A 25761-nucleotide genomic window follows, 5' to 3' on the forward strand; every position below is an offset into this window, starting at 1 on the left:
TTTTTTTTTTTTTTTTTTTTTTTTTTTTTTTTTTTTTTTTTTTGAGAAAGAGTCTTGCTCTATCACCCAGGCTGGAGGCTGGAGTGCAATGGCGCTATCTCAGCTCACTGCAACCTCTGCCTCCCGGATTCAAGCAATTTTCCTGACTCAACCTCCTGAGTAACTGGGATTACAGGCGCCTGCTACCATGCCCGACTAATATTTGTATTTTCAGTAGAGGTGGGGTTTCACCATGATGGCTGGGCTGGTCTCGAACACCTGGTCTCAAGTGATCCACCAGCCTCGGCCTCCCAACGTATTGGTATTAGAGACATGAGCCACCACACCCAGCCTACTGCCATACATTTCTATACTCTGATATATATGGGTTTCTTTTCTTGTGGTTTTTTTGTTTGCTTGTTTGTTTTTGAGACAGTCTTGCTCTGTCACCCAGGCTGGAGTGCAGTGGCGTAATAGCTCACTGCAGCCTCCGCCTCCCAGGGTCAAGTGATTCTCCTGTCTCCGTCTCCCAGGTAACTGGGACTACAGATGTGTGCTACCACACCTGGCTAATTTTGCATTTTTAGTAGAGACGGGTTTTACCATGTTGGCCAGGCTGCTCTCGAACTCCTGACCTCAGGTGATCCACTCGCCTCGGCCTCCCAAAGTGCTAGGATTACAGGTGTGAGTCACTATGCCCGGCCAGAATATTATGGCTTTAATACAGAAAAATCTATCAGTCATTCTTGTATTGACTCTCATCTTGCTTATGTAGAACAGTATTTTTTACCCTTCCTTATATTTTTGAGTATGGATTATGATTCTGTTAGTGTTATATTCCCCAGGAGTGATAATAAGGAGCACCAAATTTTTTTTTCTAGAGAAATCAGTGGGGTAAGCTGGGCATGGTAGCTTATACCTGTAATCCCAGCAGTTTGGGTGGCCAAGGCAGGCAGATTGCTTGAGTCCGGGAGTTCAAGACCAGCCTGGGCAACATGGTGAAATCCTGACTCTACACAAAAAAGAAAAATTAGCCAGGTGTGGTGGTGCATACCTGTAGTCCCAGCCACTCGGGAGGCTGAGGTAGGAGGATTGCTTGAGCCTGGAAGGTAGAGGTTGCAGTGAGCTGAGAGCCCACCACTGCACTTCCAGCCTGGGTGACAGAGCAAGACCCCTGTCTCTAAAAAAAAAAAGAAAGAAATGAGGTAAGCCCATTACCACCTCTGTACGTAAAATTTATGGTGAAGAAAAGCAATTAATGACCAAAAACACAGCACCACTTTTCTCATTTCCTTCATTTAAAACTTTTTTGTTGTTTCTGTATCTAAGTGATTTATCCCTCTGCCTGAATTTATACCAACTCCCTGGATGTTTCCTTTCACCTAGATATTGCTGAGGTAACTGTACTTTGTATTATTTGCTTCAAGGAAAAGAGAAAATACCTCATCAGTGTCCCAGATACTCCTGTATGTGTTGCACTAAAAAGATCTGGAACACCTGGCTGGTCTGATGTTGGTGGGTTATCAGAATTTATTAACATTAGTGTCATCCAGGTGCAGTGGCACAAGCCTGTAATCCCAGCACTTTGGGAGGCCGAGATGGAAGGATCGGTTGAGCTCAGGAGTTCGAGACTAGCCTGGGCAATATAGCAAGAGGATCTCTAGAAAAAAATACAAAAATTAGCTAGGCGTGGTGGCACACACCAGTAGTACCAGCTACTTGGGAGGCTGAGGTGGGAAGATTACTTGAGCCCAGGAGGGGAAGGCCGCACGCAGTGAGCTGAGATCACACCACTACACTCTAGCCTGGGCTACAGAGTAAAACCCCGCCTCAAAAAAAAAATTAGTCTCACCAAAGCTGGTATACAACCTCCCACTGTTAAATTTGAGTGACTTTAAAAATAAAATGAGATCTAGAATACCTGATATACTGGGAAATTTGGGGTTCAAAAGCTTAGTCTAGGGCTGGGCGGCTCACTCCTATAATCCCAGCACTTTGGGAGGCCGAGGTGGGCTGATCACCTGAGGTCAGGAGTTTCAAGACCAGCCTGACCAACATGGTGAAACCCCATCTCTACTGAAATTACAAAATTATCCTGGCACCATGGCACATGTCTGTAATCCCAGCTACTTGGGAGGCTGAGGCAGGATAATTGCTTGAACCCGGGAAATGGAGGTTGCAGTGAGCCGAGATCACACCATTGCACTCCAGTCTGGGCAACAAGAGCGAAACTTCATCTCAAAAAAAAAAAGCTTAGTCTGGGTGGGGTGCAGCTCTCACACCTATAATCCCAGCACTTTGGGAGGCTGAGGCAAGAGGATTGCTTGAGGCCAGGAGTTCGAGACTAACCTGGACAGCATAGCAAGACCCATCTCTACCAAAGAAACAAAAGCTAGCTGTAGATTTGCCCCAAGGGAAGTGTATTGTGACGGTTAGATGTTTGAGTAACTCAGAAACATCAGACCTTGGGATCCATTCAGCCTGAGATTGAGTCTCATCTCTTCCTTTATCTAGTGATGAGAACTTGGACAAATAACCCCTCTAAGCCTCACTTTCCTCATTTAGACTGTGGATAATAATAGGATTGCTGGGGAAGTCCACTGATGAGAACACATTTTGCACAGTGTGTGCGTATAGTGGCTCCTTGGAAAATGATCATTGTTATCTCTTTTGCATGGGGAAATGTATTATTTTCATGGGGAAGAAAATGTTTTTTTCTTTTTTCCTTTGTATTGAGAGCTGATGGAACTAGATTTATGTCTTTTTAGACAGGGGCAAGTGTCCGAGTGGTGAATCAGCTGCTTACAGAGATGGATGGTCTGGAAGCACGCCAGCAGGTTTTTATTATGGCAGCCACTAACAGGCCAGGTAAGAAATAAAAATATTGTAACACAGATGAATCTAAAACTTACAGCATTTCCATAGAAGAGATTCAGATAATTAAAATAAAAGTAAAACTTGTAGCATTTATAAACAATATAATTCACACGCATCCTAGGAAAGGAAGATTAAATTTGGACAATCCCTTTTTGGTTCTGTGAAAGGAAACTTCGTAGTTGAAATAAAGGCTTAGAAAGCTTTTGCATAAGCTGTAGTAAAAAGCATAGTATTACTGCTTGGATCCCATGAGATTGCTTTTCTGTGTTGATGCTTAGAAAGCTCTTTTTGGCTGAGAACAGTTGCAGCATACACTCTTTTCTGTTTTTTTTTTTGAGACGGAATCTCACTTTGTCACCCAGGCTGGCATGCGGTGGCATGACCTTGGCCCACTGCAACCTCTGCCTCCTGGATTCAAGTGATTCTTCTGCCTCAGCCTCCTGAGTAGCTGGGATTACCGGTGCTGCCACCATGCCCAGCTATTTTTTGTATTTTTAGTAGAGATGGGGTTTTGCCATGTTGGCCAGGCTGGTCTTGAACTCCTGAACCTCAGGTGATCCGCCCACCTCCGCCTCCCAAAGTGCTGGGATTACAGACATGAGCCACACCCGACCAGCATACGCTTTTGACCACAAAAGTATTTTCAGAATTTGTGTTTTATGTTTTCTCGCTAGCTTATAGGAAACAAAAACCATACTCTTCACTCTACTAGAAGTTAAAGATAGATTTTTAAGGTTTTATGCTGGAGCCATGCCCTCATATCTGCCCTTAATGATTACTGAAAATTGTTTTCAAGGTTAAGCATTCTTTGAGAGATTCAGAAAAGGGCTCAAGACTACAGAAGTGCAGAAGGTGGCTCAGAGTTACAACTCTAATCACATGCTTGATCTTTCTGGTGATCCGTCCCCTGCCTGAAGCTATCTGTGGGGCCACTATGCGTCACCATGTTAGCTCAACAAAGATATTCCTGGCACTCAGGAAATTGCAAGGATTTTTGAAGGTCTATGCCAGGAATGGTGGGCAAAGACCAATTATATTCTGTATTATACCATAGTAACCTTGGGACTATATTACTTCATCTTGCTGACCATCATTTTGGCACTTTTAAAATGAGGATGATAACACTTAATTGGCAGGATTGCCGCAAAGGTTAGGTGATGTTGGTAATGTATCTACCACAGTGGTAGTAAACAGCAGGTAGCTATTTAGTAATTATTATCATGTTCATAAGCAGTTTGGTAATAGTAGTGGGAACAGTCATTAGGTCATAAAATCACAGTCATCCTAGAAGAAAGTCCCTCAGTTGAACAGAATCACATCTTCCCTTTCATAAGAAGATACAGATCTTTTCTCACATATTTCAAGAAGATGCTTGTCTTAGTCTGTTTTGTGTTGCTATAACAGAATACCTGAAACTGGGTAATTAGTGTTAAAAAGAAAAGAGATTCAGTTCTTCTAGTTCAGGAAGCTGGGAAGGTCAGATTGAGTGGCCTGCATCTGTCAACGGCCCTCTTGCTGCATCATCCCAAGGTGAAAGGGTGGAAGAGCACAAGAGCATGCATGAGAGAGCAAAAGGAAAGTGGCCTGGACAGGAGGAAACCATGGTCCCATGAATAAGGGTGGACAAATAAAGTTTAATTAATTTTACCCTATCTTTGGACATTTATCTCAACTGCCTGAGCTGAACAACTGACTGTTTTCCTCAGCCTACCAAAAAGCATTTTGTATAGCAAAAGATTGGTTTCATTGGAGGAAACCTGGAGAAGAGAGAAGCAGAGAGGAGGGGATCCTGGGGAGTAGGAAATGAGGGCCGTGTTTCTCTCAAAAAAGCCTCTTTGAAGAAATACATTGATCTAGTTTTTTCTGGTGTATGATCATCCTTTTTAAAGTGAGGAGCATAAATTAGTAAGGATGGGCTTAATATCTGTTGGTGGTGAGACAAGAAAATGCTAAAATTATTATCTGTTACTTTATTTAATTGTACTGTCTGGTTTTGACGTATGGCTTGTCATGTATGCAGTGTATTAATAACATCATACAGAAACATAGTTAATAAATGATTAGACATTAAAAAAAAGAAAGAAAGTGGCCAAGCTGGACATGGTGGCTTATGCCTGTAATCCTAGCACTTTACGAGGTCGAGACAGGAGGATCACTTGAGCTTGGGAGTTTAAGACCAGCCTGGGCAACATAGTGAGACCTTGTCTCTATTATTTAAAAAATAGAGAGAGTGGCTAAACATATCCTTTGATCAAGAGTCCACTCCTGCAATAACTTACCCACTCCCTTGGAACCAGCATTATTCATGAGGCAGAGCCCTCATGACCTCATCACTTTTTAAAGGCCCCACCTCTCAACACTGTTTTATTGGGGATTAAGTTTCCAGCACGTGAACTTTGGGGAATACGTTCAAACCACAGCATCAGTCTTTCGTTTCCTGTAATAACATATTCTGTCGTTAACAGCCCTCACCATATTTTAAGTTTGTTTATTTTATTTTATTATTTATTTATTTATTTTGAGACAGAGTCTTGGTCTGCTGCCCAGGCTGGAGTGCAGTGGCGTGATCTCAGCTCACTGCAACCTCTGCCTCCCGGGTTCAAAGGTTTCTTCTGCCTCAGCCTCCCAAGTAGCTGGGACTACAGGCACGTGCCTCCACGCCCAGCTAATTTTTGTATTTTTAGTAGAGACAGGGTTTCACCATGCTGACCAGGCTGGTCTCAAACTTCTGACCTCAGGTGATCTGCCTGCCTCGGCCTCCCAAAGTGCTGGGATTACAGGCATGAGCCACTGCGCCTGGCCTGTTTATTTTAAAACCTGTGTTAAGAATGGCAGATGAATCATAATGTGGTACCAGTGTCTTGTTTTTTTCCCTATGTGTGTATACTGTTTTCCCCTAAAACTCTTCCATCCTTTTTTCCCCTTTAACAAATCTGTTGCATTAATGACCTCCATTTAAAAATAAATGATCTGGCTGGACACGGTGGCTCATGCTTGTAACAACACTTTGGGAGGCCGAGGCCGGCGGATCATAAGGTCAGGAGATTGAGACCATCAGCTAACACGGTGAAACCCCATCTCTACTAAAAATACGAAAAAATTAGCTGGGCGTGGTGGCATGTGCCTGTAGTCCCAGCTACTTGGGAGGCTGAGGCTGAGGCAGGAGAATTGCTTGAACCCAGGAGGCGAAGGTTCCCGTGAGCCAAGATTGCACCACTGCACTCCAGCCTGGGCGACAAAGCGAGACTCTGTCTCAAAAAATATTAATAGTAATAATAAATGTTCTAGATCTTCTTCACTTGTTTTCATGCTTATTTGGCAGTTCTGCTCCATTGTATACTATCATGTGACATTGTTTTGATTGCTTATAACTTCTTGTCTGCTTAGCTTTAAGAATTTCCCCCCTTGTTTGATGTTCTGGTTAGCCGTTGCTGCCTAACAAACTACTGTAAAGCTTAGTGCTTTAAAATCACCATTTGTGGCTGGGTGCAGTGACTCACACCTGTAATCCCAGCACTGTGGGAAGCCAAGGATCACTTGAGGTAAAGAGTTCAAGACCAGCCTGCTCAACGTGGTGAAACTCCATCCCTACTAAAAATATAAAAATTAATTGGGTGTGGTGGTGGGCACCTGCAATCCCAGCTACTCAGGAGGCTGAGGCAGGAGAATCACATGAACCCAGGAGGCGGAGGTTGCAGTGAGCCCAGATCGCACCACTGCATTCCAGCTTGGGCAACAGAGGGAGACTCTGTCTTAAAAAAAAAAAAATCACCATTTTTGCTTGTCTCATAATTTTTAGGTCAGGAATTTGGGATGGGCTTGTCTGGGTGGTTCATCTTGGATCCACATGCTATCAGCTGGAGTGGCTGGACCAGAGAATCCATTCCCACAGTGGCCTCTTTACTCACAATGTCTTCACAATCCTTGGTCTCTCTCCCAACCAAGCCCCCAAATAATTATCTTCTTTTTGGGGTTTGTTTGTTTTGAGGCGGAGTCTCACTCTGTCGCCCAGACTGGAGTGCAGTGGTGTGATCTTGGCTCCCTGCAACCTCTCCCTCCTAGGCTCAAGTGATTCTCCTGCCTCAGCCTCCCAAGTAGCTGGGATTACAGGCATTCACACCACCCCCAGCTAATTTTGTATTTTTTAGTAGAGATGGGGTTTCACCATGTTGGTCAGGCTGGTCTTGAACTCCCGACCTCAGGTGATCCGCCTGCCTCAGCCTCCCAAAGTGCTGGAATTACAGATGTGAGCCACCGTACCTGGCCCCAGTTACCATCTTTTAATGCCTCTTCATGTGACTTGGGCTTCCAGTAGCATGCTTCTCTCAGGGTGCTTGCACTTCTTACATGGTAGGCAGATTCTAAGCATTGAAAATGGAAGCTGCCGTTCTTCTTAAAGGCAAAGTCCAGACTAGGTAAACTCTATTGTTCAGGGTACTGACAGAAAGGCCCAGCTTCAAAAAGAAGAGAAAATGGAAGTGTAAATATATTTGCCGTAGGCTGGGTGCGGTGGCTCACACCTGTAATCCCAGCACTTTGAGACGCTGAGGCAGGAGGATCACCTGAGGTCAGGAGTTCGAGACCAGCCTGGCCAACATGACGAAACCCTGTCTCTATTAAAAGTACAAAAATTAGCTGGGCGTGATGGCGGGCACCTGTAATCCCAGCTACCCAGGAGGCTGAGGCAGGAGAATAGCTTGAACCTGGGAGGCGGAGGTTGCAGTGAGCCGAGATTGTGCCACTGCACTCTAGCCTGGGCAACAAGAGCGAGACTCCGTCTCAAAAATAAATAAATAAATAAATAAATTGATTAATTAAATTAAATAAGTATTATATATATATTTGTGGTCAGCTTTAATCCTTAGTACCTATATTTCTCTTTTTAACACATTCTCCCTTTATTGTGCAAGTTGTTTAGTCATCTTAAGGTTTGGTGTTGTGGATCAGTCATATTAATACAATTTTCTTCAATCTGTAAGGAGATTTGCTCTTTCATTCACCAAATAATTACTGAGTTTTTAATTGTATACCTCGTCCTGCTGAGCTTTGGGAATTCAAAGATGAAAAATCACAAAATTCGTTGCCGACATATATTCTGCTTTGGAGCTGGGGAACAGGGTGGGGTGGGGTGGGAGTAATAAATAAATAAAATGAGGCTGGGCACAGTGGCTCACGCCTGTAATCCCAGCGCTTTGGGAGGCCGAGGAGGATGGATCACCTGGGGTCAGGAGTTCAAGACAAGCCTGACCAACATCGTGAAATACTGTCTCTACTACAAATACAAAAATTAGCTGGGTGTGGTAGTGGGCACCAGTAATCCCAGCTACTTGGGAGGCTGCGGCAGGAGAATGGGTGGAGGTTGCAGTGAGCTGAGATCGTGCCTTCGCACTCCAGCCTCAGTGACAGAGCGAGCCTCTGTCTCAAAAAAAAAGAAAAGAGTAACAGGGTGAGAGGATAGAGAGTGACTAGTGGTTAGGGAGGGGAGGCTAATTTAGGTGCTGTTGCCTGGGAAGACTTCTTCAGAAAATGGCATGTGTACATGAACCCAAAGGATGTGAACCAAGCCATGCAGAAATCTGGGAGATGAGGGTATTCCAGATACAGAACAAATGGTATACCGGCCCTGAGAGGAAAACAAGCTTGGCATGTTGGAAAACCAGCAAGAAGACCTGTGTGCCTAAAGCAAAATGAGTAAGGGGGACAGTGATAAGAGAGGTGCAAGGGGCCTTTTAAGCCACAGTAAGGGGTGTGGATTTTATTCTGATGTGATGGGGAGCTATTGGAGGGTAATGAGCAGTTTTCCTAACAGTTTGGTAGCTTTTAATACCCTTGACTTCCTTGTAATCTTTCTGATGTATTTTACTTTATACATTGAAAAACGTTTAAGAAGCAATCCATAAACTTTCTGTATTCCAAAGAAGTCCTTGACACAAAAGATACTCTGAACCAGAAGATCTACGGTCAGTCCATGGAGAATTTGTGTGAGCTTAATGGGAGAAAGTAAGAAGTGGTAAAATTTGAGACATATTTTGAAAGTAAAACCAATAGGATTTTCTGGAATTAGATGTGAGATAAGAGAAAGAAAATAGGCCGGGCGCGGTGACTCAAGCCTGTAATCCCAGCACTTTGGGAGGCCGAGACGGGCGGATCACAAGGTCAGGAGATCGAGACCATCCTGGCTAACACGGTGAAACCCCGTCTCTACTAAAATACAAAAAACTAGCCGGGCGTGGTGGCGGCGCCTGTAGTCCCAGCTACTCGGGAGGCTGAGGCAGGAGAATGGCGTGAGCCCGGGAGGCGGAGCTTGCAGTGAGCTGAGATCTGGCCACTGCACTCCAGCCTGGGTGACAGAGCAAGACTCTGTCTCAAAAAAAAAAAAAAGAAAGAAAATAAATAAGGGCTATTCTTATTGTTAGATTGTTTTATCTATACTGGGTAAAAGGTTTTGCCACTTCTGAGATAGGGGACACTTAGATAAAAGTCTATTTTCAGTTCTAAAATGTCTGTTCAAGGAGATGAAAATAAGTTTATTTCATTTTCTTTACAAGTCCCTATTATTTAAAACAATCACCAGTAATAACAACTAGGTTTTTGGAGCACCTACTACGTGCCAGGCCCTCTGTTGGATGCTTTACTGTGTTAAACCTCACAACAGCCCTACGAGGAAACTACACGTGTGCAAAAGTTGAACCTTGATGAGTGATATGGTTTGGTTCTGTGTCCCCACCCAAATCTCATCTTCAGTTGTGATTTTCACATATAGAGGGAGGGACCCCAGTTTCAAATCAAATGTCAGGAAAAGCTTATAACAAAAACTGTAGTTTTCTGTCCCATCCCTTCTAATCCCCTGAGAGGCAACCACTTGAGCTGTTTTTTTCATATTTTCAAATATGCTCATATAGCTATTTCTTATCAATTTTAAACACTGCCCATTAACCTCATTTTAAGGTAGATGAAGATTTAGTTATCTTACGTTCACCCTTTTTCCATACCCTCCACTCCCACCATCACTGCCACATCATCTGTCCTCTCCCCTATCCTCCCAGTATTGTAATATAGTTTGATCACAACTCTTGGTTAAGTCACTAGTGTTTACATTACTATGGCTGTGTGAATATTTCTCTCTGCTGACCCAAGCGTGACACTGATTAGGTTTCCTTTCTCATATAACTCTTGTTCTTGGATTCAGTGGCCCTCATTCTTCTCTTTTGCTTTGTTTTCTGTTACTGTTCATCACATATTTTATACAGCTGTCGATGTTATTTATTCAAATGATGTACCAGTTCCATTTGTTTGTTTGTTTGTTTCTGGAGCCCTCCCTCTAGAGCTTTCCACCTTCCTTCTTTAATCTGGAGTGGTTGCTTTAGGCCTGTGGTCTAAACAACTGTTATTTCAGTATTTCCTTGACTGTTTTCCTTTGTTTGTCCTTTGTTTCTGATCTCATGAGTTTTTTGTGTGTAGTTTTTCTACCTTGCTCACACCCTCATTTTGCTGGCACTTATCTTTCAGTGGCTTTTCTAAGAAAGATTATGTAGGAAGTAGGTTTTTTTGACTGCTTGTATATTTGATTTGATTTTCCAAATGTGAGACAATCCCCTATAGTTCTTTTATATTTGAAAATATCTTTATTCCACCGTAATTTTGATTGGTAACCTAACTGGGATATAATTTTGAGTTTAAAATTATTTTTCTTCATAATTTGTAGACATTGCTTTTTCTCTTTTAAAGGTTCCATGTCATTCTCATTCTTTCTATGTGACTTTTTGTTTGTTTAATTTGTGTGCTTGGCACTTGGATGTTAAACCCTCCTGGACTGATATCCTAAATGTCCTCTTTTTTCTTATTTTTCATCTTCTTGCCTTTAACTTTTTTCCCAATTATTGAGGTATTAATGCTTAGAAAGTAAATGAAAATACTGTCCTCTCACCATTCCACCTTTGGTTATTCCGAAGAACTGGGACAGACCTCTTCTTTTATTTAATTTATTTATTTGTATTTTTGAGACAGGGTCTCACTCTGTAGCCTAGGCTAGAGTACAGTAGTGCAGTCACAGCTCACTGCAGCCTCAACCTCCTAGGCTCAGGAGATCGTCCCACCTCAGCTGGGACTACAGGCACGTACCACCACACCCAGCTAATTTTAAAAAAAAAAGTCTTTTTTGTAGAGATGATATCTCACTATGTCGCCCAGGCTGGTCTTAAACTCCTGTCTCAAGCGATCCTCCCGCCTCAGCCTCCCAAATGTGCTGGGATTACAGGCGTGAACCACCGGGCACTGCCCTAGCCCTCTTCTAATGTGTGCTATATCAAAGTCCGCATTCTCTTCTGGAAATAAGCAACTGCCTTGTGCTTAACCAGAGGAAATGCAGTTCCTTGTACCCTAGCCTTAGTCTCTCCTACGCACATCTTGCATTCCCTTCTTCACATACCAACTCCTGTAAAGGATGTTCTCAGTTAGGAAACTGCTTGTTCCCCCTTAATCTATTATCTAGCTGTTTAAAAAAGATATTCCTGCACAATTATGAAACCCAAGTATCTTAGTACTTTCTCTTCTACTCAATAATTATCTATTTTCTACTAGTAGCAGTATACAATCCAGAAAGAATTTCTGCCTTCTATGCATGGCTCAGTTGAAAAATAAATAAGGGCTGAGTGTGTTAGCTCACATCTGTAATCCCAGCACTTTGGGAGGCTGAGGCAAGAGGATCTCTTGACATTAGGAGTTCAAGATTAGCCTGGGCAACAAAGCAAGACCCCATCTCTACAAAATAAAATAAAAATTAGGCCGAGTGCAGTGGCTCGCGCTTGTAATCCCAACACTTTGGCAGGCCAACGCAGGCAGATCATGAGGTCAGGAGTTCAAGACCAGCCTGGCCAACATTGTGAAACCCCGTCTCTACTAAAAATAAAAATTAGCCAGGCATGGTAGCAGCACGTGCCCGTAGTCCCAGCTACTCGGGAGACTGAGGCAGAAGACTCGTGGGGGTTGCAGTGAGCCGAGATCACGCCACTGTACTCCAGCCTGAGCAACAGAGCAAGACTCCATCTCAAAAAAAAAATTAAAATAAAAATTAGCCATATGCACTGGTGTGTACCTGTAATCCCAGCTACTTCAGAAGCTGAGGCAGGAGGATCACTTGAAATCAGAAGTTTGAGGCCGCAGTGAGCTGTGATTGCACCACTGCACTCCAGCCTAGATGACAGAGCAAGACCCTGTCTCAAAAAAAAAAAAAGAAAGAAAAAAGTAAATTATGATTATGATGTGCATGATGTGCAACCTTCTGCAGGGCAGGGATTTATTCTGCACTTTTATATGTGAGAGGTAGGTTCTAGTTAGAGTCTCTGTCCGTTCTAAGCCCTTAATAATTATCAGATGAAGGCCGGGTACGGTGGCTCACGCCTGTAATCCCAACACTTTGGGAGGCTGAGGAGGGCAGATCACGAGGTCAAGAGATCGAGACCATCCTGGCCAACGTGGTGAAACCCGTCTCTACTAAAAATACAAAAATTAGCTGGATGTGGTGACACGCGCCTGTAGTCCCAGCTACTCGGGAGACTGAGGCAGGAGAATAGCTTGAACTCGGGAGGTAGAGGTATCAGTGAGCCAAGATCGCGCCACTGCACTCCAGCCTTGCAACAGAGCAAGACTCCTTCTCAAAAAATAATAATAATAATAATAATAATCAGATGATAGAGTGGATAGCTCACAGAGAAGGTATTTATTTCATTGTACAAAGATATTTACCACTGAAGTTCCAAGCTAAATGGAGTGTTTCCTTACACATCTAGTCTGGATGCTTTGGGTCATTGTTGAATGCATTTGAAGGTAATTGAACAATGACTTGGTACCATGGTCAACCCTGTATGTTTTGTCCTTTGGCACAGTACTTCCCTTTTAAAATTAGGTTATGCCCAGCCAGAACTTCGGCTAAGATAGATGCCATGGTATGTAGTAGAGCTCAATAATTATTTGTTTACAGCTAGGTGCAATGGCTCACGCCTGTAATCCCAGCACTTTGGGAAGCCAAGGTGAGCAGATCACTTGAGGCCAGGAGTTGAAGACCAACCTTAGCTAACATGGGAAAATCTCATCTGTACTAAAAATAAATAAATAAATAAATAAATAAATAAATAAATAAATAAGCTGGTATGGTGGCACACACCTCTAATCCCAGCTACTTGGGAGGCTGAGGCACAAGAATCGCTTGAACCTGGGAAGAGAAGGTTGTAGTGAGCTGAGATTGTGCCACTGCACTCCAGCCTGGGCAACAGAACAAGATTCTGTCTCAAAACAAACAAACAAAAAACATCATTCTTCTTATTTGTTTAATGAATCACGAGTAGAAACCTATTTCATGAAGGTTGTCTGATCTTGTAATTATTTTCATTGTATATATTTATAGTGTTGCTAGTCTGAGGATTCATTTCTTTAAAAAGCTTTACTGAGATATAAGTGGCATATCATAAAATTTACCCATTTTAAGTATACCATTCAATGGTTTTGGGTATATTTACATATATTTACAGCCATCCCAACAATCTAATCTTAGAATATTTGCATCACCTGGGCCAGGTGTGGCTCATGCCTATAATCCCAGCACTTTGGGAGGTTGAGGTGAGTGGATCACTTGCGGCCAGTTTGAGACCAGCCTGGCCAACACAGTGAAGCCTCGTCTCTACCAAAAACATACAAAATTTAGCCGGGCATGGTGGTACGCACCTATAGTCCCAGTTACTTAGGAGGCTGAGGCAGGAGAATCGCTTGAAGTCAGAAGGCAGAGGTTGCAGTGGGCAGAGATTGCGCCACTACACTCCAGCTGGGGCAACAGAGTGAGACCCTATCTCAAAAAAAAAAGTTCATCACCTTTAAAAAATCTTATGCCTGTTAGCATTCCCTTTAACTTTTCTCATCTCCAGCCTTAGGCAACCACTAATCTACTTTGTTTTTTGGTTTTGTTTGGAGAAACAGGGTCTCATTATGTTAGCCAGGTTGGTCTCGAACTCCTGGCCTGCAGCATGCCCCCTGCCTTGGACTGTCAAAGTACTGAGATTTTAGGCATGAGCCACTACTGGCCATCATCTGTTTTCTGTCTATATAAATTTGTCTATTCTGGATATTTTATGTAAATAGCATTATACAATGTGAGGGCTCTTGAGTCTGGCTTCTTAAGCATAATGTTTTCAAGATTCATATAGAATGTATCAGTACTTCATTCGTTTTTATTATGAAATAATATTCCATTGTATGGATATACCACATTTTGTTTATTCACCATTTGGACATCTGGGCTCTTTCTGCTTTTTGGCTCTTATGAATAATGCTGTTATGAGCATTCATGTATACATTTTTGTATGGACATATGTTTTAATTTCTCCTGAGTTTATACCTAGGAGTGGAATTGCTGGATCATATGGTAACTCCATGTTTAACATTTTGAGAAACTGCTAAACTCTTTTCCAAAGTGGCTGCATCATTTTTATATTCCCACTAGTAATTCTGACCTTAAAAGATATGAGAATTCTAATTTATTCACATTCTTACTAATACTTGTTATTGTCTTTATTATAGCTATTCTAGTGGATGTGAGGTGGTATTTCATTCTGATTTGATTTGCATTTCCCTGATAACTGATAGTGTTGAGCATCTTTTTTTGTGCTTGTTGGTCATTTGTGCGTCTTCTTTGGAGAGATGTCTGTTTGAATCATTTTTCAGTTAGGTTATTTGCCTTGTCATTGAGTAGCTTCTTTGTTCTAGGTACAAATCTAAAATCAGATATGTGATTTACATATATTTTCACTCAATCTGTGGATTGTCTTTTCACTTTTTTGATGTCATTTGAAACACAAGTTTTTAATTTTGATAAATTCCAATTTATATGTTTTTTCTCTTACCACCTGCAATTTTGATGGTGTATCAACAGTATAAACATCACTGCCTAACTGAAGGTCAATTAACTCCTGCATTTTCTTTTTTCTTTCTTTTTTTTTTTTTGAGACGGAGTCTCACTCTGTCGCCCGGGCTGGAGTGCAGTGGCCAGATCTCAGCTCACTGCAAGCTCCGCCTCTCGAGTTTACTCCATTCTCCTGTCTCAGCCTCCGGAGTAGCTGGGACTACAGGCGCCCGCCACCTCGCCTGGCTAGTTTTTTTTTTTTGTTTTGTATTTTTTAGTAGAGACGGGGTTTCACAGCGTTAGCCAGGATGGTCTCGATCTCCTGACCTCGTGATCCGCCCGTCTCGGCCTCCCAAAGTGCTGGGATTACAGGCTTGAGCCACCGCGCCCGGCCCCGCATTTTCTTCTCATAAAATTGTAGCTCTTACATTTAGGTCTTTGATCCATTTTGAGTTAATTTGTGTGCGTGTTGTGAGGAAAGTGTGCAAATTGATTCTTTTGGGTGTCAATATACTTTTCAGGCGCAGTGCAGTGACTTATGCCTGTAATCCCAGCACTTTGGGAGGCCAACGCCAGAGGATTATTTGAGCTCAGGAGTTCAAGACCAGCCTGGGCAATATAGTGAGACCTCACCTCTACAAAAAATACACAAAAACAAAACAAAATTAAATGGGCATGGTGGTGCATGCCTGTTGTCTTAGCTACTTGGGAGGCTGAGGCGGGAGGATTGCTTGAGCCCTAGAGATCAAGGCTACAGTGAGCTATGATACACCACTGCACTCCAGCCTGGGCTACAGAGTGAGACCCTGTCTCCAAAAACAGAAACAAACAAACAAACAAAAAACCACTTGTCCTAGCACCTTTGTTGCAAAGATTAATTACTCCCTCATTGAACTGTCTTGTTACCTTTGTTAAAAATTGAGGGTCCATTTGTAACAAAATAAATGTTTTCCTAAAGTTAAAAGTTGCTACTGTTACCTCTCAATTTTAACTTTTTTTCTTTTTTAATTAATGTTTTTTTACCCATGGCAAGCTGTGATAGCTTTTTTGAGGGGAGGGAGGAGCTTGATATAGAACAGTAGGTGCTGCTTATCAACAGATGAAAGGAGGGTTCTTTTTCAGGCAACCATCTCATTTGTGAGTGAATGGACTTTCTCTTTAAAGTGTTGGGATTTTAGTGCCATTTTATTGTAAATATCAGAATTGTTATTTTTTTGTTTTCTACCTAAGAATTCTGTCTCTTAGGCTTTCTCTTTCCCAGTTTTCCCAAAGTTGGGAAAAGCTGGGTTGAGAGGGCAAAAGGAAAAAAAAAAAGAATTCTGTCTCTGACACAATTAAATAGGGAACCAGTTGGGAAGCTGTGAGAATAACGCAGGTGCAAGATGGTGGTGGTTTGAGCTGGGTGATAGCTGTGGATGTAGAAAGAATCTGAATATATTGTGTCATAGGGTTGGCCTGATTTACTAATGGAGTAGTTAAGGATGTGGGAAAGTGGAATCAAGCATGGCTGCAAGGTCTGGGCTTGAAAAACTGGGAGAATGAGTTCACATTAACTAAGATGGGAAAGACAATGGTAGGGGCCTGTTTAGGGAAGAGATTAGCATCTCATTTCTAATGTTGTAATATATAGCATCTTGCAACAGCCTTTGGTGAAGGGTAGTTTAAGTCGTCTAATACTAAGATGTATATAAAGTGTCCAGAATGTCTTTTACTGTAAATAACTTATTAAAATAATAAACTACATAATATTAAGTGTGATATTTGTCAGAGATGTTAAGTGATTATAGGACTCCCAAACTAAGAATGCTTTCTAATTATCATCAGTATGCCCCTTTATCTTGGGGCATGTAGAGCTGGCTTTAAGATTTGTTTTTGTGGTGGGGAGTTCTTTGTGGTTTTTTTTTTTTTTTTTTTTTAGATGGAGCCTCGCTTTGTTGCCCAGGCTGGAGTGCAGTAGCATGATCTGGGCTCACCGCAACCTCGCTTCCCAGGTTCAAGTGATTCTCCTGCCTCAACCTCCCGAGTAGCTGGGATTGCAGGCACGCACAACACCATGCTCAGCTAGGTTTTTAATTTTTTTTTTTTTTTTTCTGAGACGGAGTCTCGCTCTGTCGCCCAGGCTGGAGTGGAGTGGCCGGATCTCAGCTCACTGCAAGCTCCGCCTCCTGGGTTCACGCCATTCTCCTCCCTCAGCCTCCCGAGTAGCTGGGACTACAGGCACCCGCCACCTCGCCCAGCTAGTTTTTTGTATTTTTTAGTGAGGCGGGGTTTCACCGTGTTAGCCAGGATGGTCTCGATCTCCTGACCTCATGATCCACCCGTCTCGGCCTCCCAAAGTGCTGGGATTACAGGCTTGAGCCACCGCGCCCGGGCTGGTTTTTAATTTTTAATAGAGATAGGGTTTCACCGTGTTGGCTAGGCTGGTCTTGAATTCCTGACCTCAAGCGATCCACCCGCCTCAGCCTCCCAAAGTGCTAGGATTACAGGCGTGAGCCACCATTCCTGGCGTGTATTTATATGTTTAAATTAAAAGATGTTTCAACAGCATGGTAATTGGCATAGAACTGAGACAGATAGATCAAAGGAACAGAAAAAAATCCGGAAACATTGCTATGCATATCTAGATAGTTGATGTTTTCAAAAAGCACAAAGGCAATGCAGTGGAGAATGTATAGTCTTTTCAACAATGGTACTGGAGCAGTTGAATATCCATATGCAAAAAGAAAAATTGAACCTTAATTAATACCTTTTACCACATACAGAAAATAACTAAAATGGATCAAAGACCATTGAAAATAACATTATAAAACTCTTGGAAGAAAACATTGGAGAAATTTTTTCTACCTTGATTTAAGCAAAGATTTCCTATATGACATTAAAAGCACAAACCAAATAGATAAACTAAGCTGCTCTTCAAAAACTGCCAATAAGCCAGGTACAGTGGTACACACCTGTAAACCCAGCTACTCAGGAGACTGAGGTGGGAGGATCCCTCGAGCTCAGCAGTTCAAGGCCAGCCTGGGCAGCGTAGGGAGACCCAGTCTCTTAAAAAAATGCAAATAAGAATATAAAGATAAACCAAAGACTAGGAGAAAATATTTGCAAAGCATATATCTGATAAAGGATTAAAAACTATACCATTTTAGGCCGGAAGTGGTGGCTCACGCCTGTAATCCCAGCACTTTGGGAGGCCGAGGCAGGTGGATCACAAGGTCAGGAGATCAAGACCAACCTGGCTAACACAGTAAAACCCAGTCTCTACTAAAAATACAAAAAAAAAATTAGCCAGGTGTGGTGGTGGACACCTGTAGTGCCAGCTACTCGGGAGGCTGAGGCAGGAGAATGGCGAGAACCTGGGAGGCAGAGCTTGCCATAAGCCAAGATCGCAGCACTGTACTCCAGCCTGGGAGGCAGAGTGAGACTCCATCTCAAAAAAAAAATAAAAATAAAAAACCTATACCATTTTGGGCCAGACTCAGTGGCTCACGCCTATAATCCCAGCACTATGGGAGGCCAAGGCATGCAGATCACGAGGTCAGGAAATCAAGACCATCCTGGCCAGCATGGTGAAACCCTGTCTCTACTAAAAATACAAAAAGTAACTGAGCATGGACGGTGCCTGTAATCCCAGCTACTCAGGAGGCTGAGGCAGGAGAATCACTTGAACCCGAGGTTGCAGTGAGCTGAGATCATGCCACTGCACTCCAGCCTGGGCAACAGAGTGAGACTCCATCTGAAAACAAAAACAACAACATGTTGCACAACCTAAATATATACCATTTTTCTTTGTCAGTTTACAAAATTATTTAATCAACTTTAAAAAATAAAAATGGCCAAAAGATTTGTACAGTTACTTCACCATAGGAGTTGTACAAATGGCAAATAAACTCATGAAAAATGCTTCACACCATTGGTCACTAGAGGAAGTCTAGAGGCAGAACCAATTAGGAGGACTTATGTTTTGCCTTGACTGAGGTTTGACATAATCAGAGGAATGCTTGATGGAAATTGGTTAGAGGGAAGGGAGAAACCTGCCTGGTATTTGGGAGGTAGGGTGGGGTGGAGTGGTGTGGTGATCATTATCTGAGATAGGGAATCCTGGAGGAAGAGCAGTTTGGGGCCAGAAGGTGAGGTGAACTTTTCATTTTCTTAAGGAGATTTTTTATTTTTTTGTTTGTGTTTTTGAGACGGAGTCTCACTCTGTCACCCAGGCTGGATTGCACTGGTACGATCTCAGCTCGTTGCAACCTCTGCCTCCCAGGTTCAAGAGATTCTCCTGCCTCAGCCTCCCAAGTAGCTGGGATTACAGGTGTGTGCCACCACACCCAGCTAATTTGTGGGGTTTTTTTTAGTAGAGACAGGGTTTCGCCATGTTGGCCAGGCTGGTTTCAAACTCCTGACCTCAGGTGATCTGCCACCATGCGTGGCCAAAGAGATGTATTTTGATGAGCGGAAGTTTTTCATTTAAATAAAATGCAATTTATTAATTTTTTATTTTTTAAAAAGAGGTTCTCATCTCATTTTAATTGCTTTTTTTGCTTTTTTTTTTTTTGAGACAGTATCACTCTGTTGGCCGGGCTGGAGTACAGTGGCACGATCTCAGTTCACTGTGACCTCCGACTCCCGGGCTCAAGCCGACTCAAGCAGTCAAGCAATTCTCCTGCCTCAGCCTCCCGAATAGGTGGGATTACAGGTGTGTGCCACCATACCCGGCTAACTTTTGTATTTTTAGTAGAGACAGGGTTTCACCATATTGGCCAGACTGGTCTCAAACTCCTGACCTTGGGTGATCCACCCACCTTGGCCTTCCAAATTCCTGGGATTACTGCTGTGAGCCACCCCGCCCAGCCATTAATTGTTTTTTTTTTGTTTGTTTGTTTGTTTTTATTTGAGACGGAGCCTTGCTCTGTCGCCCAGGCTGGAGTGCAGCGGTGCAATCTCGGCTCCCTGCAACCTCCGCCTCCCGGGTTCACATCATTCTCCTGCCTCAGCCTCCCAAGTAGCTGGGACTACAGGCGCCCGCCACCACACCCGGCTAATTTTTTGTGTTTTTAGTAGAGATGGGGTTTCACCGTGTTAGCCAGGATGGTCTCTATCTCCTGACATCGTGATCTGCCTGCCTCGGCCTCCCAAAGTGCTGGGATCACAGGCATGAGCCTCCATACCCAGCCTAATTGCATTTTTTAAAAGATTTTATTTGTTTGGTCTGAGCACGGTGGCTCACGTCTGTAATCCCAGCACTTTGGGAGGCAGAGAAGGGTGGATTGCACTCGGGAGTTCAAGACTACCCTGGGCAACAATGGCAAAATCCTGTCTCCACTAAAAATACAAAAATTAGCCAGCCAAACATCGTATGTGCTCACTCATAAGTGGGAGCTAAGCTATGAGGACACAAAGCATAAGAATGATACAGTGGACTTCTGCGGACTCGAGGGAAAGGGTGAGAGTGGTTGAGGGATAAAAGACTGCACACTGAGTACAGTGTGTGCTGCTCCAGTGATGGGTGCACCAAAATCTGAGAAATCACCAAATAACTTACTCATGTAGCCAAACACCACCTGTTCCCCAAAAACCTATTGAAATAAAAAATTAATTAATTAATTAAAGTAAGTAAAAGAAAAAAAATTAGCCAGGCATGGTGGCATGCATCTGTAGTCTTAGGTACTCAGGAGGCTGAGGTGGTAGAATTACCGGAGTCTGGGAGGTTGAGGCTGCAGTGAGCTGAGATCATGCCACTGCACTCCAGCCTGGGAGACGGAACAAGACCCTGTCTCTAAAAAATAAAAATAAAAGGTTTTATTTAAGACTTTTTTTCTCCCTTCTTCTCTAGATATAATTGACCCTGCAATCCTGCGCCCAGGCCGCCTGGACAAAACACTGTTTGTGGGTTTACCACCACCCGCAGATCGCCTTGCCATCTTAAAAACTATCACAAAAGTGAGTAAAGGAAATGGTATATTTTTATATGTGTTTCTCTTGTTTTAAATAGAGACAGTTATAAGAAGTAGTAATTTAGTTGACTGATTTCTTTTCTGTAACTGTTTGCCCAGCCTATATCTCCCAAAGGGAAGGTGAACTGATCTTCAATTATTACTTTAAAATAATTTACATCAGATCATATTTGAAATGGAGTAGAAACTTTTGGAGAAACTCTAGCACTTTGGGAGGGCGAGCTGGACAGATCTGAGCCCAGGAGTTCAGTACCAGCCTGGGCAATATAGTGAGACTCTGTCTCACTATAAATAGAAAAAATTAACCAGATATGGTGGCATCCGCCTGTAGTACCGTGTACTCAGAAGGCTTAGGTGGAAGGATTGCTTGAGACCAGGAGGTCAAGTCTCCAGGGAGTTGTGATCACGCCACTGCACTCCAGCCTGGGCAACAGAGCAAGACCCAATTTTTTTTTTTTTTTTTTTTTTGAGGCAGAGTCTCACCCTGTCGCCCAGGCTGGAGTGCAATGGCGAGATCTCAGCTCACTGCATGCTCCGCCTCCCGGGTTCACGCCATTCTCCTGTCTCAGCCTCCCGAGTAGCTGGGACTACAGGCTCCCGCCACCACACCTGGCTAATTTTTTGTATTTTTTAGTAGAGATGGGGTTTCACCATGTTAGCCAGGCTGGTCTCAAACTCCTGACTTCAAGTGATCCGCCCACCTTGGCCTCCCAAAGTGCTGGGATTACAGGCGTGAGCCACCATGCCTGGCCTCCTTGCCTCTGTCATTAGGAACTATGATAGTGAGATTTTGTTTGCTTTGGTCAATGTATGTGGGTGTGTATGTATATACAAATAAGCACACACATATCCAATCATAAGAATTTCCTGTAGTCATGGTGACATGATAATGCTTTCACACTTGTCCTTGGGATTTCATGAACTAAAGAGAAAAGTTGGATTGGTATTTATTTCTAGACGTGCCAGAGATGAGGCATGTGGTATTCAGAGACTTACAGATTTTGAACCAAAAGAATGATTGGCTCATTCTTCCTGCTGTGTTTCATTCAATGTATGGTACTCACACCAGAACAACTTTACACTTCATTAATCTAGAATTTCAGTGCTATTTGCCAAAATCATTAGGCCTCAGACCAAGGGGTGAATATTCAAAGTACCCCACTTTGGCCAGGCACAGTGGCTCATGCCTGTAATCCCAGCACTTTGGAAGACCGAGGCAGGTGGATCAGTTGAGGTCAGAAGTTCAAGACCAGCCTGGCCAACATGGCAAAACAGTGTCTCTACAAAAATACAAAAATTAGCTGGGTGTGATGGGGTGCTCCTATAATCCCAGCTACTCAGGAGGCTGAAGCACAAGAAGCACTTGAACCTGGGACGTGGAGGTTGCAGTGAGCCAAGATTGTGCTCCAGCCTGGGCAACAGAGTGAGACTCCATCTCAAAATAAAAAAAAAAGTATCCCACTTCATCAATAAGTATTTGTTATAAACTAAGTACATCCTTGATTGTATAGAGACTGAGAAACGTAAGACATTGTCTTACCTATCAGGAGCTTGCCTTCTAGATGATAATAGAAATGTTTATGAAACAATGACAAATGTATTAATTTATTCCTGAGGAGGAGAAGTAAATAAAGGTGACTGAATAGTGTGGCGATTTCAACTATATTTATAAAGACATACAGTGAAAAACATCAAGAAGGAAATATGCCAACATACAGTGCTTGCCTCTGGGAGATGGCATTATGCATCATTTTTCCACTTTGTTAGTGCTCTTCAACCAAACCCCACCAAGAGCACACATGTAGTTGAACAAGTTGGGCTTATTACTCTTTGTAGTGCAGGAGAATGTACTCCATGGGGAATTGGGGGCATATCTCAGTAAGAGGGTATTAGGACTTAATTGATTTGGGATTTGTGTTAAATTTGGGAAGGATTTAATAACGGCCTTTGCCCTGAATGGCTGTTAAAAAGCAAGCATAATTCTATATTTGGGTGACTTAATAAATCTTGCCTAAACGGAAGGAAGATTAGACCAAGGCTAAAACTGTGATTGGCAAAGAAACAGTAGTTATATTAGCTAAGATGGCAGATGTTTGGTCATTTTTGTGTCTTGGACAGAGTTTATGCTTTGTCCATGTTCAGACTTCATTACAGAGTGTTCTCATTTCTGTCTTGATCCTTCATGGTCGCAGAATGGCCTTGTCTAATGTCCGTATTCTGTGGAATTATTTATGTGTAGTAGGAGAGCACCACAGCTTCACTGTAAGGGCCCAGCCAGCTTGGAGCAACAAGACCTACCTGATATTATCAGCCTACATGTCAGACGTTACTCTACTCACTGCAACCTCTGCCTCCCAGGTTCAAGTGATTCTCCTGCCTCAGCCTCCCGAGTAGCTGGGACTACAGGCATGGGCCACCATACCTAGCTAATTTTTGTAGTTTTAGTAGAGTCGGGGTGTCCCCATGTTGGTCAGTCTGGTCTCGATCTCCTGGTCTCATTTGCCTGCCTTGGCCTCCCAGAGTGCTCATTTGCTTTATATTTTCAGATTTTCTCTCACGACTATATATGTATGTATGTATGTATTTGGTTTGTCTGTCTGTATAGAATAGTCATCTGGCCGGGCGTGATGGCTCATGCTTGTTGATGGCTCATGCTTGTAATCCCAGCACTTTGGGAGGCTGAGGCAGGCAGACCACCTGAGGTCAAGAGTTCGAGACCAGCCTGACCAACATGGAGAAACCCCGTCTCTACTGAAAATACAAAATTAGCTGGGCATGGTGGTGCATGCCTGTAATCCCAGCTACTCAAGAGGCTGAGGCAGGAGAATAGCTTGAACCCGGGAAGCAGAGGTTGTGGTGAGCTGAGATCATGCTATTGCACTCCAACCTGGGCAACAAGAGCAAAACTCTATCTCCAAAAAAAAAAAAAAAATAGTCATCTGGTATAAATGGTGTGGGTAACAGAGAGGAGTCCTACAGCTTCCAAGCACAAAGTTGTGAATATGGAAGAAGAAAAAAAAAAAAACAGAAAAGACATTTCAATAGAGGTCAACTTTGGCTGAGCATGGTGGTTCACACCTGTAATCCCAGCACTTTCGGAGGCTGAGGAGGACGAACCCCACCTCCCGAGTAGCTGGGATTACAGACACGTGCCACCACACCTGGCTAATTTTTGTATTTTTAGGGAAATGAGGTTTCACCATGTTGGCCAGGCTGGTCTGGAACTCCTGACTTCGTGATCTGCCCACCTCGGCCTCTCAAAGTGCTGGGATTACAGGCGTAATCTTGGCCATCTTGCCTGACCAAAAGCAACTTTTGTAGATTGTGGTTTAGACTGCTGCATAGTCAGTCCTCAGCCTCTGTCTATGCCAACAGCAGAAGGGCTTTTGTTAGTTTATTCTCTTTGTCTTGAGAGTGCATTTTTGCTTCAATTCTTACTGTGTCCTATTCTAAGACTTGGAACCTCATTGGGCAGAGTTGCCTAGGAGCAGAACCCACATGCAGCCTCCCTGTGCCCTGTCTGTCTGCGTCGGCCTGGTGCTCTCTCAAGAGGGCTATTAGCACTGCAATTTCACATCCTTATCTTAACCTCATCCTTCAGAGGTCATGAGTGTTTTTGTTTAAAAAACTTTGTTGATGGCTAAAGCAGGGCAGAGTGAGAGGAAGAGGAAGCACAATATCTAATTTCAGAGGGAAGAAGTCACAAGGCAGACTTCCTGCCCATGTATGTTGTTTGTAAGTCAACAAAGTGAGGAAAATTGGCATTTTGAATGTTTACCCTTTCTATTTCAGTTTGCTGGCTTTTGACTTTAATTTCCCAGATTGTTTTATATACAGTTTTCTCTTTCTTCTATTAACATCTGAAATATTATAAAGAGATTAGAATAAAGATGTTTAGTCCTGTTCTTAAAAGTCTGAAAAAAAATTTGTGGGTCAAAGCAACTTCTTCGTATCTTTTGGGATCTAAGTTTCATAAAAGAAGAGTGAGTGGGCCAGGTACGGTGGCTCACGCCTGTAATCCCAGCACTTTGGGAGGCTAAGGCGGGTGGATCACGGGGTCAGGAGTTCGAGACCAGCCTGGCCAACATGGTGAAACGCCGTCTCTACTGAAAATACCAAAAAACAATTAGCCAGGCATGGTGGTGGGTACCTGTAATCCCAGCTACTCAGGAGGCTGAGACAGGAGAATCGCTTGAACCCAGGAGGCAGAGGTTGCAGTGAGCCGAGATCGCACCATTGCACTCTAGCCTAGGCAAGAAGAGTGAAACTCCGTTTCAAAACGAAACAAAACAAAACAAAACAAAACAAGAAAGCATTAATGATTCTAAACTCTGATATGTAATTAAGAATAGATTTAAGAATAAAGTTGGTTGGGCATGGTGGCTCACGCCTGTAATCCCAGCACTTTGGGAGGCCAAGGTGGGTGGATCACCTGAGGTCAGGAGTTTGAGACCAGCTTGACCAGTATGGTGAAACCCCATCTCTACTGAAAATACCAAAATTGACCAGGCATGGTGGCGTGCGCCTATAGTCCCAGCTACTCGGAAGGCCGAGGCAGGAGGATGGTGTGAACCCAGTGAAGCGAGATCATGCCATTGCACTCCAGCCTGGACACAGAGTGAGACTCCATCTCAAAAAAAAAAAAAAAATAGATTTATATGACCAAATGAAAATATTTGTTAAAAGTAGTAGCATGTCTTGAATTACTTTTTGAACCTGAGTATTTCATAACATATAATGCCTAATGAGAATTATAGGAAGATATCGGCCAGGCGCGGTGGCTCAAGCCTGTAATCCTAGCACTTTGGGAGGCCAAGGCGGGCGGATCACGAGGTCAGGAGATGGAGACCATCCTGGTGAACGCAGTGAAACCCCGTCTCTATTAAAAATACAAAAAAATTAGCCGGGCATGGTGGCGGGCTCCTGTAGTCCCAACTGCTCGGGAGGCTGAGGCAGGAGAATGGCGTGAGCCCGGGAGGCGGAGCTTGCAGTGAGCCGACATCACGCCACTGCACTCCAGCCTGGGCGACAGAGCGAGACTCTGTCTCAAAAAAAACAAACAAA

General features: G+C 43.2%; 1 protein-coding gene across 1 annotated transcript in view; it reads left to right on the forward strand.

Annotated features, from left to right (window-relative positions):
* Positions 1–25761, forward strand: part of NVL (nuclear VCP like) — a 106197-nt gene that overhangs the window by 61011 nt on the left and 19425 nt on the right. The window contains exons 18-19 of the mRNA XM_017869945.1: positions 2748–2847; positions 20577–20683. Coding sequence (XP_017725434.1) covers positions 2748–2847; positions 20577–20683 — 207 coding nt within the window. The remainder of the gene's footprint in view (positions 1–2747; positions 2848–20576; positions 20684–25761) is intronic.

Source organism: Rhinopithecus bieti, unplaced genomic scaffold (genome assembly GCF_001698545.2).
Source record: "Rhinopithecus bieti isolate Rb0 unplaced genomic scaffold, ASM169854v2 scaffold_1673, whole genome shotgun sequence".
NCBI lineage: Eukaryota > Metazoa > Chordata > Mammalia > Primates > Cercopithecidae > Rhinopithecus > Rhinopithecus bieti.